Source organism: Cotesia glomerata, linkage group LG4 (assembly GCF_020080835.1).
Source record: "Cotesia glomerata isolate CgM1 linkage group LG4, MPM_Cglom_v2.3, whole genome shotgun sequence".
Taxonomy (NCBI): domain Eukaryota; kingdom Metazoa; phylum Arthropoda; class Insecta; order Hymenoptera; family Braconidae; genus Cotesia; species Cotesia glomerata.
In genome coordinates this window covers 15,330,985-15,350,090 of record NC_058161.1, presented here as the reverse complement: position 1 = coordinate 15,350,090, position 19,106 = coordinate 15,330,985, and the positions used below count along the sequence as shown (strand labels likewise).

The 19,106-nt window shown below is 26.5% G+C and overlaps 3 protein-coding genes across 5 annotated transcripts; 1 reads left to right on the top strand and 2 right to left on the bottom strand.

Moving 5' to 3' along the window:
- Nucleotides 1-755: 755 nt before the first annotated feature.
- Nucleotides 756-6,678, bottom strand: LOC123263124 (organic cation/carnitine transporter 7-like; the record flags this gene model as incomplete). Its single annotated transcript, XM_044725657.1, has 9 exons — nucleotides 756-875; nucleotides 936-1,051; nucleotides 1,330-1,489; nucleotides 3,710-3,945; nucleotides 4,017-4,195; nucleotides 4,253-4,491; nucleotides 4,577-4,698; nucleotides 6,282-6,444; nucleotides 6,507-6,678. Coding segments are annotated over 9 exons (1,446 nt in total), but the record flags the coding sequence as incomplete, so codon positions are not given.
- Nucleotides 6,679-6,892: 214 nt separating this feature from the next.
- On the bottom strand, nucleotides 6,893-8,618 carry LOC123264272 (peroxiredoxin 1). 2 transcript variants are annotated; one of them, XM_044727479.1, is made up of 4 exons: nucleotides 8,457-8,618; nucleotides 8,039-8,177; nucleotides 7,355-7,663; nucleotides 6,893-7,265 (listed from the first exon to the last, which is right to left on the bottom strand). In XM_044727479.1, exons 2-4 carry the CDS (start codon nucleotides 8,170-8,172, stop codon nucleotides 7,121-7,123), a joined length of 588 nt encoding a protein of 195 aa, XP_044583414.1. In that variant the 5' UTR covers nucleotides 8,173-8,177; nucleotides 8,457-8,618; the 3' UTR covers nucleotides 6,893-7,120. The 2 variants fall into 2 exon arrangements, with proteins under 2 accessions (XP_044583414.1, XP_044583415.1); XM_044727480.1 differs by lacking the exon at nucleotides 8,457-8,618 and adding an exon at nucleotides 8,257-8,276.
- Nucleotides 8,619-10,360: 1,742 nt separating this feature from the next.
- On the top strand, nucleotides 10,361-17,294 carry LOC123264270 (egalitarian protein homolog). 2 transcript variants are annotated; one of them, XM_044727477.1, is made up of 7 exons: nucleotides 10,361-10,449; nucleotides 10,534-10,813; nucleotides 12,047-13,497; nucleotides 14,746-14,826; nucleotides 14,900-15,144; nucleotides 16,308-16,810; nucleotides 16,881-17,294. In XM_044727477.1, exons 3-7 carry the CDS (start codon nucleotides 12,100-12,102, stop codon nucleotides 17,192-17,194), a joined length of 2,541 nt encoding a protein of 846 aa, XP_044583412.1. In that variant the 5' UTR covers nucleotides 10,361-10,449; nucleotides 10,534-10,813; nucleotides 12,047-12,099; the 3' UTR covers nucleotides 17,195-17,294. The 2 variants fall into 2 exon arrangements, with proteins under 2 accessions (XP_044583412.1, XP_044583411.1); XM_044727476.1 differs by having other exon boundaries at nucleotides 12,044-13,497.
- Nucleotides 17,295-19,106: the final 1,812 nt, after the last annotated feature.

Sequence of the window (19,106 nt, the reverse complement as noted above, 5' to 3'; positions counted from 1 at the left end):
AAATTTTCTAAATATGGAATACATCTTATTAGAACGTCGATATACATATATTTTTTTTTCTTTTTTAACATATTGATTTTGATTAATTTATAGTTTCATACATCTGTACCTATGAAAATAAATATATGCTTTCTAGAGAGTATATTGTCTTTTTTACTCCAAATAACCAATCACTTTATGTAAACATTGTACACAGTAAATTATATTGAAGTTTAGTTTAGTTTATTTATAATTACGCCAAAGCCAAGGCCAAATGGCAATGAGAAAATATACATAAAATTTTAAATTATTGTGTTTTAAATCTACATACATTTAAAGTATTTTACAATAAAAGTTTTTTTAGGGTAGATGATATTATTAATGCGAAGATAATATTAAAAATAATGAAAAAAAAAAAAATTAAAAAAAATAATGAGAATATAACATTGAATTAATATTGAATTAAGTGAATAAGTATTGAATTTAAAGAGTCTTAGGGATTATTTATTTATTTAATTTATAATTGCTCATAAGAAAGCTCCTATAGCAATAAAGTCTTAGAGATAAAGGTAAAAATATAATTATAAAGAAGCAGCAACGTGTAAAGTTCACTAAGAAATTAAGCACTAAAGTATTGTGCTAAAAACTTCATGAAGAAGACTATTATTGATTAGACTGCTTTTTTGAATTAAGAAATTTATAATAGATAAAATATGAAAAAATCGCATAGACAACGTGAGAAATTTATTTTTTAAATTACTTGATAAGTTTCATACTTTAAATCTTGAAAAAAAAATTTTTTTCTAAAGAAGATTTATCAAAAAGACTCTCTTCCAATTACTCTTTCATTGGAGAATTTGTTAAATCTGGAATTGGTAAGACGGCTAGTACAGCACCTGTAAATTTGAATTTTTTAACTTAATTCTATACCCAAAAATTGAAAGTTTATTTTTTACCTATCAGTAAACCAAGCATAACGTAAATTACCATCCAGCATGGTATTATGGCAAGAAAAGATATCAAAAACGACGTTATATGCGGTAATACTAATGTCAAACCCCAAATAGTTCCTCTGTAACAAACATAGCAATTATGATACTGAATTTAACAGACATTTAACAATTGTGTAGATTTTTATACCAATAAAATTATAATAGAAAAAATTTAGGAAAAAAATTCCACATGTAGAAATTTAAAAAAATTATGAGTGCGAATTATTAAAAATATTTTTTTTCTTAATAATTAATTTGTTATGAAAATTTCAAAAATTGTTAGATTCTGCTAATTTCAGTACCATATAGCAATTTCGTTAAAAATTGTAAAATTCTTAGATTCTGATTTTATTCTTACCTTACAGATGTTGGATAATGTTCTAATAGTTTAATACTTGTAGTTGTATGAACGACTGCAAAGGACGATAAAAATAAAATTGACCAAATCGTTTTAGCATCTTGATGGTAACCGAAGATAACCACAAGGATTGATATTCCACCAATTAATCCAGAGACAACTAATACGATATTGTTCAATAAAAAATTAGATTAGATGAAAATTAAAAAAAAAAAAAAAAAAGAGAACAGTTTTAATAATTATGCAGAAGTGGAGCTCCACCTATTTTTGAGTGTAAAAAATCGAAAAATTAATTTGTTTGAATATTTTTTTTTTTTTCGAATTGTTCTTCACGAGGGATTTATGAGAAAAATGATAAAAAGTATGAAAATTGAATATTTTGGTGATTTTTTTCCATTAGAAGTTCAAAAATTTACGATTTTAGGTGTTTTTCAATGAAATGGTGACGATGCTATTTTTTCCGGTTATTGAAATATTTTTTTTTTTCTTAAAGAGCGATAAAAATAGAATGAATTAAAAAAAAAAAATTTAGAATATCATAATTTAAAAATTTTTGAAATCGTAAAGTTTTGAACTTTAAATGAAGAAGAAGCATCAAAATATTCAATTTTCATACTTTTTATCATAAATCCGCTGTGAAGAAGAACAATTTAATAAAAAAAAAATATTCAAAAAGATCAATTTTTCGATTTTTTATTTTATTTCAACTTTATCTAAAATAGGTGGAGCCCCTACTTTGCATAATTACCACAATTTTATTAAGGGATCATTCTGGTTTATAACTTTTGAAAAAATTATTATTTTTTTTGAATATTTTTCGAAAGTACATATATCTCGAAGTATTCTGTTCAAATTTCTAAGTGACTAGACCACTGTAACTATATTATTTTGCGATGTTTATGTGGATGTTCGAGTTGAAGAAAATCAAATTTTTAAAAAGGCTGAAGGAATTTTGTATGGTGCCGGATATCGCTGATGAACTTAAGGTAAAAAAAAAATTTTTTTAACTTCCCGCTAAGAAAATTGAAAATTTTCAAAAATCGGGAAGTTATTGGTTTTACCCCGATTTTCGAAAATCGAGTTTTCATCAGATCTCGACGTTTTGAGGTCCTAGGAAGCTTTCCTGACTATTCCCGCGAGGGTGTCACTATGTCTGTATGTATGTGTGTGTGTGTAAGTATGTAAACCTCTTATAACTTTTGAACGGTTGAACCGATTTCATCGCAGTTGGTGCCATTCGAAAGGGCTTCGCCAAACTTAGATTTCCTGTTAATTTGAACCGATTCGGACCGATAGATTTTGAGAAATTTGGAGAAATCTAAAAAAAGTAGGAAAAAAAATTTTTTCTGAAGTGGTTTTTTTAGGATAACTTTTAAACGGCTCAACCGATCAATTCCAAAAACTAATCAGCTCTCAACCTTGAAAAACCACGTCGATCGCCGCCAATCCGGTCAAAATCGGTTGATTCGTTCGAGAGATATCGTGAACGAAAGAAAACCGAAAAAAGTGTTTTTTCAGAGTTACTCCAAAATTTCTAGTTTGACCAATTGAAACTTAGAAATTATTTATAAGGCTTAAAAAACTACGTAGAATGCCGCCAACCGCGTAAAAATCGGTTCATTCATTCAAAAGTTATTGCGGTATGAACATTCAAAAAATAGTGTTCTATGAAACTTCTATCAGACTTTTGAGCTCAAAGAGCTCAAAAGCATAGAAAAGGTATCTTTTTGAGCTCGGAGAGCTTAAAACAACACACAGATTGTACTTTTGAGCTCGAAGAGCTCAAAAAAGCGGCCAGGTATTAACGGAATTAGCGGGAAGTTGCAGGGATGGCCTTTAGGGTCAACCGTTTTCCTAATTTTTTTTAATTAAAAAAAATTTTGAACGTGTTTGTCTTAGAACTATGTCTTTTTGGTTTACGTATATGATATCTTCGGAACCACTGACTCAATTTCAATTAAATTTAAACCACATATTCTACATACTAGTAGCTATTGCATCAGCTACAACCAAATCAAAATTTTGATTTTTACTATTTTTTTAGGACTAAAAACTGTGAAAAAAGCCTCATTTTCGGGGGTTTTTTTTTTTTTTAATCTCAGCCATTTTTTATTTATTAATAAACATCAATCTCTATTTATATAATGAAGGTAAATAATTTATCAACTTATGGAGGGGCTCCGTTCACCCGTTACTTATTCAATAAAAAAATAAAAAAAAAATAAAGTTGGATATTTTTTGTGTCATTCTAGAGTGTATGTGTTGATCTGAATAAATTTCATATTAAAATCTATAATAGTTTGTGTGTAAAAAAATAATGAATATTTTCTTTTTTTGAGCGCCGGAACCAGAATGATCCCTCAAGATGGACATTACTTGCCTATTGATAGTTGTCGACCAATTCTATCGATTGCAATTGAAAGGAAGCTTTCACCTAAAATGAAACTTGACGAAAGAATGAGCGAATGTTTGAAATGAACATGATTTACTTCATGGCAATTGTTTAGAAATTGTAAACCAATATCTCTTAAATCAATGGAACAAGTTGTGTTAGAAGATGGGGCATAATTTGTTTCATCCGATAAATAAGCTGTCCATTGTGTAATTTGAACTAGACTAAAATTATAAAATTTTACAGTAAATATATACTATAATTATTTTACAATTGTAAGATTAACAATACTTACCCTGGAAAAAGGAAAAGTCTGAGAAAAATAAATAAAAAAGTGTATTTTATAAAATTTTTTGAATAAATTAGCTTAATTTTTTTCCAGATTTTAAAAATAAATTCACGTAAAATTTGAAAAAAATATCTTGCATCAACATCGTCTTCATCTGATCTTACGCAATTGTTTAAATTACATGACTGAAATATAAAATTTTTGTTTTAAAATTTCTATTGTTAAATTTTTTACCGACTCACCGGAAAGTTATTAACGTGCTGAGAATTATTTATGGCAAACATTTGTTGGAAGACAATTAAAGCTTGCTGAGGACGTCTGCGATAAAGAAGATATCTTGGACTCGGTGGAAGCAGATTAGAAAGATATGCTATTATGAGACATGGCGCACTTCCTAATCCAACGAGAACTCGCCATGAATTTGGACGAAAGTCTTTGCTAAGTACTTTAATTATTGATGGAATTAAAATCCAACTTAAACCTAATAAATTAATAATTTAAGCTTTATTTATTTAAAATGACAATTTTAATTATCGTTTGAATGACAAAATAAAAATTAGACATACCTAAGGACAGTACGTAGCCAATAGACCATAGGAGGTCAATAAGAACCAAACAAATGCCTCTTCTGTTAGCTGGAACACACTCAATCATATAAACTCTAAGTACCAGGTGACTTCCTGCTAATCTAATAGTTTAAATACTTTTATTTTGATGTAAGTAAACTGAGAGAAAAATTTATTTTTAAAAAAATAAGGATTGATGTGACAAGAAATTAATTTATTGAAAATTTTCATTAATTTTATTTTTTAGTTGAAGAAATACAAATTTTTCTTACAGTAACTTTTTTATTGAAAAAAATTTTTCTAGATTTTTAAAAAAATAATTTTAAATAGACAACTTGTAAATTTTCACGTAAAATTGTTTTCTCCCAAATCTAGAATACTTTTTTTAAAAAAGAAAAGTTGCTGTGAGAAAAATTTTTATTTCTTCAGCTAGGAAATAAAATTGTTTAAAATTTCCAAAAAAATAATTTATTATTACAATAAGGTAAAAGCCCCTATTATTGACAGGGCCCTCTGTTATTGACACCCTATTTAATTTTATTATTAAAATCTGTTAATAATTACAATTGTTGATATTTCATGACAATTTTACATATTTTTAAAATTAAAAAATAGTAAAATTTAATTCCAAGGTATAAACTATTTACCGCAAAAAAATTTCATTTTTTCAAGTAGGCCAAAACTGCTTATACGTTTGTAATTTCTTAATAATATTGTTAAGAAAGACCTCATTTTCAAATCCAGATTTCTCAACGTTTTTTTTTTATGTAATTGCATTGTTTAAAATTATTTTAGATTATTTATAATCTAAATAACCATATAATCATTTATTTATATTTTATCGAGTTAAAATTAATTTTAAAATAGCGGATGTCAATGATGGGGACACAAAAATTAACTTGCGTCAACTAACGACATGGGCCATAATGTAAGGTAACGTAACTCCCTCAACATACATATCAACGTATTGATGTTTATATACTGTCATGTGATTCTATAAGAATCAAAGTATTTGAGACTAGGAAAAATTGCTAAAAAAAAACTGGTATATACGTGACTGAATAAAGTAGTCAGTACTTGTCTCGGATAGCTTAACTGGTAGAGCCCTTGGCGCGTAACCGAGAGATCTGGGTTCGATTCCCAGTCTGGGCTGTCTGATTATTTTTTCAATTACGGAAAAATCCCCACTGAGTAGGTCCCCCCCTTTCCCCTATCCGTTCTTTCCCAACTCCTTTAAAATTTGCTTTAATATGGCACTGGTAAAAACTGGTAAAAAATATAAAAAAGCTAGGTCTTAAATGAATTTTAAAATAATAAAAATTATTGATCGCTTGGCAGTAGTTAGTAAAAATGATTATTGTTAATATAAATTTAACTGTAATAAAAGACCTGTCAATAATAGGGCATTGATGTCAATGATCGGCTCTTTGAATTTCTTGCGTTGTCAATAATACATACATTCGACCTGTTGGTTTTAAATTGATGTAATAATTATTAAATATTTTGCTATTTAAGTTAATTAAATAAATTATATAAGTAAAAACAATGATTAAGGTGTCCTATAAAAAAAAAAGTTGACAGTATTGATTTGAAACACGATAAAAAAATTCAAATATTCATGATCACTCTTATAGTGTCAACAATGAGGGCTTTTGCCTTATTGCTCATTTTTTTCGTATAAAATATGAATAATTAATTTTTGTACCCAATGCCCAACATGAAAATAAAAAAGCTTATCAGAAAATAAGTTTGAGAGAATGAAAGTCCAAGGAAAGCAGAAAATATTATAACCATAGAAATTGGAATTAAATTTCTACGTCCACTATAGTCTGCTATGGTACCAAATAATAATCCACCAAGAGTCATACCTAGACAAAATAAATTAAATTTTATTATTTCTATTTGATTAATTAAATCTATTTAAAATTACCTAGTGATAAAACAGCATTGAAAATTACTATCTGTCTTTTATTGAGAAAAAGGTCGCAAGTAATTAAAGGGATTGTAATTGAAATAATTAGCACTGCAGTAGCTTCAACTAGTGTGCATAGCCCACATAATCCAATAAGTAAGTAATTACACAAACCCCATCCTGTTAAAATTTGTTACTTTAGTTTTAATTATTTATAAAACATTAGTCCTTAACTTGCCTGTTTTTGTGATTATTATCTCACAACCTTCATCCATAAAAATTATTTATTTATTTTTAATCTAAAAAAATCTTGATTAGATATGTCTTTCAATACTTATCATAAATTGTTTACTTAGAAAAGTTACAATATTCATATCGTTAAAATAAAAAACAAGAGAATTCAATTTTATTTTGAAAATTACCAATTTATTGGTTTCTCAGTGGAAAATACACATAGAAAATTGTTCAACAATTAATGCTATGAGAATAATTAATATAAACCCATATAAAATAAACAAAACGAGTTAATCTCTTCAGTTAAAGATAACTAAAATGATATTCTAATAAAAAAAAAAGTGCAGAAAAAAAATTATTTATGCAAAAATTGGAACGCAAAAAAGAAAACTGATGATTTAAGAACTGGAGAAATATTCTTTGGATCCAACGGGATCTGGTTTCATTGTTTTCTGTCCAGGCTTCCAACCAGCAGGGCAAACTTCACCATGTTTGTCAGTAAATTGGAATGCTTGGATTAAGCGCAGAGCTTCATCGACAGATCTGAAAAGCATAAATGTTATAAAATTTAGAATTGTAATTAGAAAAAAATTAATTGCAATTTTAATTAATAAAAATAATAATATATTTACCGGCCAACTGGTAAGTCGTTGATTGTAATTTGGCGAAGATTTTGCTTATCATCAATGATAAAAAGTCCTCGGAATGGAATACCAGACTCTTCATCCAGAACGCCGTAGTCACGAGCGATTTTACAACTTTTGTCAGCCAACAGAGGAATGTCCATGTCACCTATTCCTCCTTGTTTTCGGGGAGTATTGATCCAAGCAAGATGACTGAAGTGAGAATCACATGATGCGGCAATTAATTCACATCCAATAGCCCGGAATTCATTAGCACGGTCAGAGAATGCAATAATTTCTGTTGGACAAACGAAAGTACTGGAACAAAAAAATTTCATGAAAATTATAAACGAAAAATTAAGTTAGTAGACATTTAAAAATTTTTTTAACAAAAAAATTATATAAAAATAAAAAAAAAAAAATTTCCCAAGTGCAATTTTTTTACTATTGTTTTTTTTGGACACATCTATTCATACGTAAAGAAGTCCTGATAAATCCATGCTGCGTGAATGCAAAAGCCCTTATAATCACGCTGCGTGGATTCAGGATTTTTTTACGTTTGAATAGACAATTTTTTTTTTTTTCTTATTTAATTAATGAAAAAAATAAAAAAATGATCAATTTCTGCTGATTCCAGTATCATAAATTATTATATTAAATAACGCAATAATTGAATTTATAAAGAATACTTACAAATCCAATGGATAGAAAAAGAGAATAACATATTTTCCTTTGTAATCTGATAATGAAATATCTTTAAATTGTCCTTTGACAACAGCGGTGCCTTTGAAGGCTGGAGCAGGTTTTTGAAGAGCTGGCACAGGCATTATGGCTGAGGAATAAAATAATTATAAAGTGTTGCAATCTTATGAAATATATACTTAATGATAAAATTGAACGTTAAGCAATACTTAGTATTGTTATAAATGATGAATATTCATCGATAAAGTAATAAGAGATAAATTAGAATGACGAAGTAAGAAATTTTTAAGACGATTTTTATGACAAAAATACATATATATATTTCAAATATTCTAAAATATATATTATATAATCAGGTCAATAATAAGCATCGTAGCTGATGATATAATTATTAATTTTTATTTTTTACCTTTAACTGCGTAAGAATAAAAACTGTGAGAGCGTCCTTTCGAGCGAACTTTCTAGAATGACCGGTTTACGTAAACGTAAATGTGACTGTAAATGAATCACAATACACAATAGCTAATATATATTGCGCACAGCCAACGAAAATTCAAAAAAGCAGATGGGAGAGGGAGAAGCAGATCAACGGTATTTTATAAATGGCCGTCATACAGGAATAGAAACAGGTCAATTTACCTGATATATAATTGTAAGATAATTAAGTCAAATTAAAAAACTGGACAGTGCTAAAAAATTTTCATTTTCTGAAATTTGATTTTTTTCATTCATTTTTGAAAATATTTTCAACTTAAGTGTTAAAGACACTGAAGTTAATTTCAGAAAATTTTTTTATAATTTTATAGCAATCAAATTATTATAAAAAAAAAATTAATAAAAAAAATTCCACCTGTAAAAATTAAAAAAAATTGTTCGTGGAAATTTTTTAAGCATTTTTTTTATTGTCATTGATTTGTTATGAAAATTTAAAAAATTGACAGTTGTCAGCTAACTTAAGTGTCATTAAGTAATAATATAGAAGTTTTGGCAATAGTAACAATACTAAAGTCAGCAGATATTTGATAATTTTTTATATTATGATACTAAAGTTGCAAACATCAGATAATTCTTGGAATTATTGTAAAAAAATTCGCAATTTTGTTTCAATTTCTACATGTGGAATTTGTTTGCTACATTTTTTTCATTATGATTTAATTGTTATAAAAATGTAAAAAATTGTTAAATTCAGTATAATCATTTTTTGGATTTTTTAAAGAAAATAATTTTTTTAAAATTGCATTTACTGTTTTTTAAATTCTCAATACGTTATTTTCATGAAAAATTGTTTTATAGTAATTTATTTATTGAAAAACACTCTAATCAATTTTTTGGAAATTTTAGATTACTTAATTTCCAAATTGATATGAGAGTAGGCCGTAGTAAATCTATTTTCTGAAATTTTATTTTTGTAATTACTTTTTTAAAAAATTCTCAAATAAAACGTAATTAAAAAAATAAAATTTCTTTAAACATTTAGCTTTAAACTTAAATTTGCAAAAAAGAACATTCCGACTTGTTTATTGAAGTACTGTTCAGTGCTAGCTCTTATTAGGGAGAAATTCGTTCAGTTGTGTTAAAAATGATACTGAAGTTAGCTGATAACTGTCAATTTTTTTAATTTTTATGAAAAATTAATTGCAATAAAAAAAATGCATCAAAAAATTTCCATTAATAATTTTTTTTAATTTTCATATGTGGACTTTTTTTCATAATAATTTCATTGCTATAAAATTAAAAAAAAATTTATGAAAATTAATTTAGCATGTATTCAATAATTTTAAGAATTTTATAATAAATTATGACAAAAAAATTAGAAAAAAAAATTGACAAGCAAAAATTTTAAAAAATAAAAAATGCAATTTTTTAAAAATAATTTATTTCATAAAAACTTTTTTAATAAATAAAATTAAAAAATGGTTGAATGAAAGCTAAATTTAATTCTTTAAAAAATTAAATAATTTTTAGTTAAAATTCAATTCAATTTAATCCTTAAAATAGATCTTTCATAAAATTTTTTAATGTCAGTAAACTTTAGTGTTTTAATGAAAAAAAGGTCATCGTTTTGAAAAGATTTGTGAACACAACCGCTATTCGATGCTTTAAGTACCCTCTTACAGGAAAAGTTGTTACTACTTCCAATAAAGCAAGTAAACGTGAAAATTTCTATAAAGTTTCGTAGGTTATCTTTTTTGCTCTTGTTAGTAATTTACGAAAAAGTGAGACACAACTATGTATAGCAATTAAATCAAAATTTTACTATTTGACAAGTAACTAATCTGACAATAATTAATATTACTAGAATTCTAGTAACCTTGACTGTGAAACCACACATAGCCATCCACGGTCACAAATTTTTTAATTTTTTAATTTAGATTCAATAAATACATATGAATAAATTTTAGGTAAGTATTTATTTCTATATTTTTTACCATAAATAAATTTGATTCAACTGACTAAAACTAAAAACATGTTAAAATATTTTTTAGGTCACAAAAAGAAAATCCCTAGAATGTATTGAATGAAAGAAGTTGTCGTAAAGATGATAGGAGGATAGATCTGGTAATCAGGTGTATTGCAATAATGTACTGAACAGTGTTGACTAAATAAAGATAAATATTCAATATTAAATCATATACAAAAATGTCACACATCAGATAACGAAGAAATTACATTTTTACATCTTTTATATTATTTAATTTTTTTTTTTAGTCTATTTAAATTAAAGCATTACAAAGTTTTATTAAGAGCGTGAAGAATCTCAAAAAGGTAAATGTTCGATAATTTCACTTTAATTTATTTGATATATAATCATAATCTACTCGACGAATATCGCAAATATTTTTTTCATAATTTTTACTTTTGGTGCTCTAAATACGCAATCTAATTTTATATTTTTAGAATTTTTTTATAATTATACTCTAAAAATAATTAAAGATCTGAACTATTTTTAGTGGGAACCTAAAAATTTTATAAAACACTGCTGATGAATAAATTTGACGATAAAATGAAACTAATAGTAATAGTCGACATTTAAAAATCTATTTTCCATTTTATTGAAATAAAATATTTGAAAAAATTTTCAAAAATCTGCATATATTTACGAAGTATATTAGAATTTTTTCAAATAAAACATGTAATTACTTAACGTCTGCTATTTTGTGTCATAAATATAACATTCAATACAAACGTTGGAAACAATTAATGCCAGCTAAAAAATATTTTAATTTTTAGGACAGTACTATTATCATTTAAAACTAATATTAATTGTTATTCAGTGAAAGCAGAAATTGCTGTGCTAAAATACGGGTGGGTTCGAGCCAGGAATTTTTCTCAGCTGTCCCGTATTTTTTCCCAGCAATTTTTGCTTTCACTGAGTAAAAAAATTAATATGAATTTTTAATGATTTTATTACTTCGCAGACGGGATAAAAAAATCAGAACGAATTAAATAAGAACTAAATATTTTTTTTAATATAGACAAATAGAAATATCAAGCCAGCTTATAATTAAAATTCTGAAACTGAAAAATTATTCCTCTAAATTTATGTTTGTTGCCTTTTAGGAACAATTTTGCAATCCGGGGTGTAATTTTATTCAAATTTATAATATATTTATATATTTCATATATATATATATATATATATATATATATATATATATATATATATATATATATATATATATATATATATATATAGATATATATATATATGTACTACTAATTTATTTATTTATTTATTTATCAACATACGCCTATCCGGAATATATATCAATAAAAAATATTTAAAATTAACTCACATTAATTAGAATTTAATTAAATAAAAAATGAGAAAAAGTCTGTATAATTTATACGTAATAATAATTTTTTTCTATATTAAAAAATTGTTCTTAATTTTTTTTTCTTTTTTTTTAATTTAATTAAATGTAGAGCGTATTATATAAAGTTTTAAAAAATAATTTATAAATTACACTAACGACAAAAAAATTTTTTTTTCAGTAGCTGTAAACATCCAACTTTATTTGACTCGACTATAATTCATCACATACTTAAAAATGGATAGCTCTGAATATGAATTAGTCCGCAATCTTACACTATTGTTCTTCTTTGAACGTCTTATGGATAAAGGTGATCCACGAACATTGCACGATCTCAGTTGTCAATTTGGAGCCAAAGGTTTCACTAAAGAAATGCGTCAAATAGCTGGAGGCTCACAAAGTGGACTACGTAAATTTTTAGCTCAATATCCGACTCTTTTTGTCATCAACGGTGATTATGTGTCTGTAAATACATTCGAGCCAACTTTGGAACACGATGCGGGAATAAAAAAAATAAATAAACGTGACTATGCAAAAGAAGCTGTTGAATATTTTACTAATAAACTTGTGCAATACGGAGTTGGAGCAGAAGTGCCTATTAAAAGCTTACTGGGTCATAGATCACAAGCGTCACCTGAAGTGAGACACATTTCTGGTCAACATTATCGAGAATTTCGTGATTTTCTTCTTAAATATTCAGATGATTTTATTGTATGCGATGAAAATGTTAAACTTAAACAATTTGAAGGGATGGAAGGAGTTCCTTTTAAAGAATTAGAACCGGAAGTTCCTGTCGACCAAGAAATGACTTCAAAGTTATTGGATTTTTTTTGTCAAACTATTAAACAAAAAGGCCCGCTTCTTGTAGAACAACTTTTAACTTTAACAGCAGATAAACTGCCAGCTAAAATGTGGACAAATATGTTCACAACTCCGCAAGATTTAACCACGTTTTTGAGAATGTTTCCGGATGCTTTCAACGTACAAAAACAAGTTGTTTGCTTGCAAGATAAAGTCAAATTACCGCTGGATATCCATAAAAAAACTGAACCCACACCAGCAGCTCCTAAGGAAAATTTAAACTCTGAGAACTTTGGAACTCACCAGAATTCACATATTGTTAAAGCGTTTAGCAATGAACATATTCCGCAGTCAGATCAAAATTCACAAATCAATCGAAATAGTGACACAGAGAGTGCTATTGACAGTCTTTCGTCAATTGAATCGAATCCTCATACATCACCAGTTAATTTACAACAACAAACTCTCAAGCAGAGAATTAACACTCTTGTTATGAAAACTCTAGCAGCTAATACTGAAAAAGATCGGAATTTGCATAACCCCCAGGTTGGTGAAGCATGGAAAGTTAAAATTTTGCAGAAAACTAAAATTATTGTTAATGTAAGAGAATGTGTCCGTATTGTTGATGAAATTTTAAATTCTCCACGACTGTCACCAGACGAAAAAATAGCTGTTTCTCTTGATTGCGAAGGTATTAATGTTGGTTCAAAGGGTCAGCTTACACTTATACAAATTGGAACAATGGAAGGAAATGTTTTTATTTTTGATTTATTTACATCACCGAATCTCATCGGTGCATTGCGTAAACTTTTAGAAGATCCTTCAGTGATTAAAGTAAGTATATAGGTTTAAAGGTGTAGTCTAGTTGGTAACTTTGGAGAATTCGATTTTTTTTTTTTAACTAAATTTTGGTAAAATTTTTTATGTTTTTTTATATAAAGAAATTTAAAACGCGTTTTTTTTTTTTTTCAAAACTTCTATGTTTAAAAATATAAAATAAAATTTTTCATTTTGTAATTCTCTCTTGAAAATTTTCAACTATTATAAACGTTTGATCATCATTTGCTATTTATTACCGGGTAATTAATAGCTGAATCGTTTTTTGAAATTGCTTATCGAAATTTAAGTTTATTTACAAGTTTTTTTTTCCGCCAATTGATTATTGCTTTTGAAATAGTCTATATAAATATAATTTTAAAAATATTTTAGCATGATAAAAAAAATAAAACTTAATCTTCAACCGAATATTGAAAAGAACGTGATTAAAATCAATAGATCTGGCATTTAATCATTCCAATATATGATTACTATATAAAATCATAAAGTGAAGGCGGCACTTCATTTATTTCGTTTGTTATCAAGATATATTTGTTATATGGGTATGGTTATAATCATTGTTAAGGTAGTTGTCGTAGTTGAAGCATAGCGTCAGAAAATTCTAAATTTTTGTGTACTTATTAAGGACATGATGATACAATTATCCTAAGAATTTGAAGTCGATTGACCACCTATAACCCGAGATGAATTCAATTAAAAATTGGATATTTAACATGGATTGCATACGCTCTCTGCAGTTCTGTACCAGTTTCTTAGTTATAAAAAAAAACTAACTGTCAGAAACTTTAAAAAAACTGATAGTTTTTTAATGCATTTGCTGAGTTTAAAAAAAAATAAAAAAAAATTTTTGACCGTCTAATTATTTATAAATAACGAATTAAAGTTGAAAAATTTATGAAAAAGTATATATCTGCGGAGTCGGACAGAAACGATTGTATGGGTTGCGTCTCCACGAGTACAGTCTTGCTCAAAAATTATGGATTACTTAGCTACAAGTTCATATAATTTCGCGACGCGTATAATCTCTAATTTTTTGACAGTATTGTACCATGACAGCTACCTTAAAACTTCATTTATAATCCCTAACAATTTTTATAAACATATCTTTCATAAGATCACGAGAAATTCCCAAAAATAGCCTATTTTTTTTAGTCGGCGAACTAGACTACACCCCTAATTATAAAACTGAAATTTTTATGGTTAAAATTTTTCTTGCTAACTTTGTACCTAATTTTTTAATTTCAGGTAATTCACGACTGTAGAAATGACAGTGTCAATTTATATAATCAATTTGGAATCACTCTAAAAAATGTGTTCGATACGCAGGTAAATGTTTTGAAGTAATACCGTATGAAAGTATTAACTGTACTTGTAATGTAAATATATATTTTTCTCAAAGGCAGCACATGCAGTCATTCAATTTCAAGAGACAGGAAAACCTGTAGATAAAGTGAAAAATGTCAATTTTAATACACTTTGCGATTTATATGGAGCGCCAAGTAATTTGTTGAAAAATCAATTGAAGTACATCTATCGTAAAGATCAAAAATATTGGTTGCGTCGCCCCATGTCTCGTGATATGCTCATTTATGCCACCAGTGATGTTCTTGGACTTGTGCCTCAAGCCTTCACAGCAATGTCGACGTAAGAATCTTAAGTATACTAAATATTTGAATATAATTTTGGAAAAAATGATTGAGAGATACTTTCTGTTAGATTTTAACTTTCTATTAATTAAATCTTCAAGGTTTAATCTGTATCTATCTATTTATATCTAAGGTAAAAGCCCCCATTATTGACACAATAAGAGTGATCATGAATATTTGAATTTTTTATCGTGTTTCAAATCAATATTGTCAACATTTTTTTTTAGGGACACTTTAATCATTGCTTTTAGTCATATAATTTAATTAATTAACTTTAATAGCAAAACATTTAATAATTATTATATCAACTTAAAACCAACAGGTCGAATGTATATATTATTGACAGCGCAAAAAATTCAAAGAGCCGATTATTGACATAACATTGACCCTATTATTGACAGGCTGTTTATTGCAGTTAAATTTATATTAACAATAATCCTTTTTACTAACTAATCCAAAACTATCAATAATTTTTATTATTTTAAAATTAGTTTAAGACCTAGCTTATCTATATTTTTTACCAGGTTTTTTTTTAGCAATTTTTTCTAGTCTCAAATACTTTGATTCTTATAAAATCACATGACAATTTGTAAACATTAATACGTTGATATGTATGTTGAGGGAATTACGTTACCTTACATTATGGCCCATGTCGTTAGTTGACGCAAGTTAATTTTTGTGTCCCCATCATTGACATCCGCTATTTTAAAATTAATTTTAACTCGATAAAGTATAAGTAAATGGTTATATGGTTATTTAGACTATAAATAATCTAAAATAATTTCAAACAATGAAATTACATAAAAAAAAATATTGAGAAATCTGGATTTGTGAATAAGGTCTTTCTTAACAATATTGTTAAGAAATTACAAACGTATAAGCAGTTTTGGCCTACTTAAAAAAATTAAAATTTTTTGCGGTAGATAGTTTATACTTTGGAATTAAATTTTACTGTTTTTTAATTTAAAAAATATGTAAAATTGTCATGAAATATCAACGATTGTGATTATTAACAGATTTTAATAATGAAATAATAAAATTAAATAGGGTGTCAATAGTGGGAGGCCCTCTTAATAATAGGGGCTTTTACCTTAGTTAAATTTATAGAATGATAATTTATTGTTCAAATTTGACTATAAACTTTATAATTATTTTTTGCAGGCGTATAAATCCAGATATGCAAACGCTTTTTAACAATTTATGTGAAGAGCAAATACTGACACACATATCTCCTGTTGAAATAAAAGCTCGCAAAAGGCAACGAAAAATAGAAACAGAAGTAATAGATCTTCGTAAAAAAATGGATGAAGCTACTGAAAAAAATATTGTATTAAGTAACCGAGAAATAAGGCTTCTTCGTTATTTATCTCTTACCGAAGATGAAAAAGTGAAGCTTAAATGCAGTTACAAAGTTGCCAAAAAACTTGAAAAGCTTAAAAGTTTATCGAACGATAAAAATGAAAGTACCGATGATGATAATGATAATGAAGACGATGATAATAACGATATTGATGATAAAGATGAAGATAATGATTATGATGATTATTTCGATGAAGACGATAATACTGATGATTATGATTACGACGATAATAATCACAATAAAGCTAACCAAAAAACTGAATATTCTAATCTAGATAATTGTATATACGATAATACTACATTCGGTAAATTTTATATTATACATTTAAAAATTTGTTTTTATATTTCATTATAACTTTTTTTTTTGTTTTTCAGATTGCCCGTCGATGAGATTAAATCCGCTAACTATTACAGAGTCTATGCAAATGGTTGATGAAATTTTATCAGATGAAAACATGGATAGATTTGAAAAAATAGAAAAATTGGAGAATATTCTTTCATCTGTAACAAATTTTACTTCTGACAAATTATCTTCTAAAATAATGTATCCTGAATCTGAAAAATGTACATGTTTGTGCCATGATAATTCTAATCAACAGCCACGAGAAAAGAGCGCTAATGCAACGGATGTAGCATGTCAAACCTTAAGCACTGGTGATATTGTTATTACCAGCTGTTATTTTTTATAACCTATTCTTTTTAACTAGTTATTATCACAATTGTTATTGTTATAGCGAGCTATCATTAGAAATTAAAATTGTTATTGTTATAACTAGTTTTTATACTTTAGAGGTAAAAAATTTTAACTTTGTCGCTATTTCATTTAAAAACACGCAATTATCTTCCATACGTTAACTTTTAGATTGACGGTAATCAAAATTTTAAAGTCAAAATACTTCCATTGAGCATCTCAGAATTTTTTTTAAATATTTCACACTTAAGGTAGTTGTCATGGTACAATATTATCAAAAAATTAGAGATTATACGCGCCGCAAAAGTATATGAGCTTCTAGCTAAATAATCCATAATTTTTACGCAAGACTGTACCCGTGGAGACGCTTCCCATACAATTGTTTCTGTCCTACTCCGTAGATATATATTTTTTCATAAATTTTTGAACTTTAATCCGTTATTTATAAATAATTAGACGGTCAAAAATTTTTTTTATTTTTATTTAAACTCACAATAAATACATTAAAAGACTGTCAGTTTTTTGAAAATTTCTGACAGTTTTTTTTTATAACTCAGAAACTGGTACAGAACTGCAGAGAGCGTATGCAATCAATGATAAATATCAAATTTTTAATTGAATTCATCTCGGGTTATAGGTGGTCAATCGACTTCAAATTTTTAGAGTAATTGTATCATCATGTCCTTAATAAGTATACAAAAATTTAGAACTTTCTGACGGTATGCCGTAACCACGACAACTATCTCAACAATGATTAGTACCATATCCATATAACAAATATATCTTGATAACAAACGAAATAAATTAAGCGCCGCCTTCACTTTATGATTTTATGTAGTGATCATGTTGGAATGATTAAATTTCCATGATGTCAGATCTATTGATTTTAATTACGTTATTTTCAATATTCGGTTGAAGATTAAGTTTTATTTTTTTTATCATGTTAAAATATTTGAAAAATTATATTTATATAAACTATTTCAAAAGCAATAATCAATTGGCGAAAAAAAACTTATGAATAAACTTAAATGTCAATAAGAAATTTTAAAAAACGATTCAGCTATTAATTACCCGGTAATAAATAGCAAATGATGATCATGCGTTTATAATAGTTGAAAATTTTAAAGAGAGAATTACAAATCGAAAAATTTTATTTTACATTTTTAAATTATAACAATTTTGCCTTATCTTTCAGTCTACTAATTGAAGACAGATTTAATAACATAGCAATTCAATGAATATTTTTACTTCTTACTTAAAAATGTGTATGCTTTGGAGAAGAATAGTATTCGATAAAAGTTTTCTAATTAATGAATTTCAATAAATTGTAAAATATAATCTCGAAGCAATGAATTTGTATAAAGAAAAAGTATAAAAATTGATTTAATTGAGATTTATCTCAGCGAAATAACTAAAAGCTTTTTTTAATTTATATAAAAAAAAAAATTTTGCATAAACTGATGAAAATTTGTTTTTATAAATTTTTCCTCATAATTATATGTAAGCAATCATTGTATAGAGTACGTCATAATAATTGAAATTATTTTTTTAATATTTTTCGATAATTTTAAGTTGATCAACTATTTTCTGCTAATGATTATATACTGTAGCAATATAATTTAATGTATTATATTTTGATAACAATAATAATATAAAAATTACTAAAATTTGTATTTATTCAAGAATAGGTGTACGAAACCAACTTTTTCATGTACGAACAAAATCGTGTAGTAACGAGAAGTAATACCACTAAAAATGTACATATATAATCAATAGTATTATCAATAAGTTATTAATAATAACAATACATGCTATGCATTATTTATGTTAAGAAAAATTTTGAAGAAATAAAAAGAGCGAGGAATTTATTTTCATTTAACTCGGTCAATGTGGTTTCCGCGGACCACACA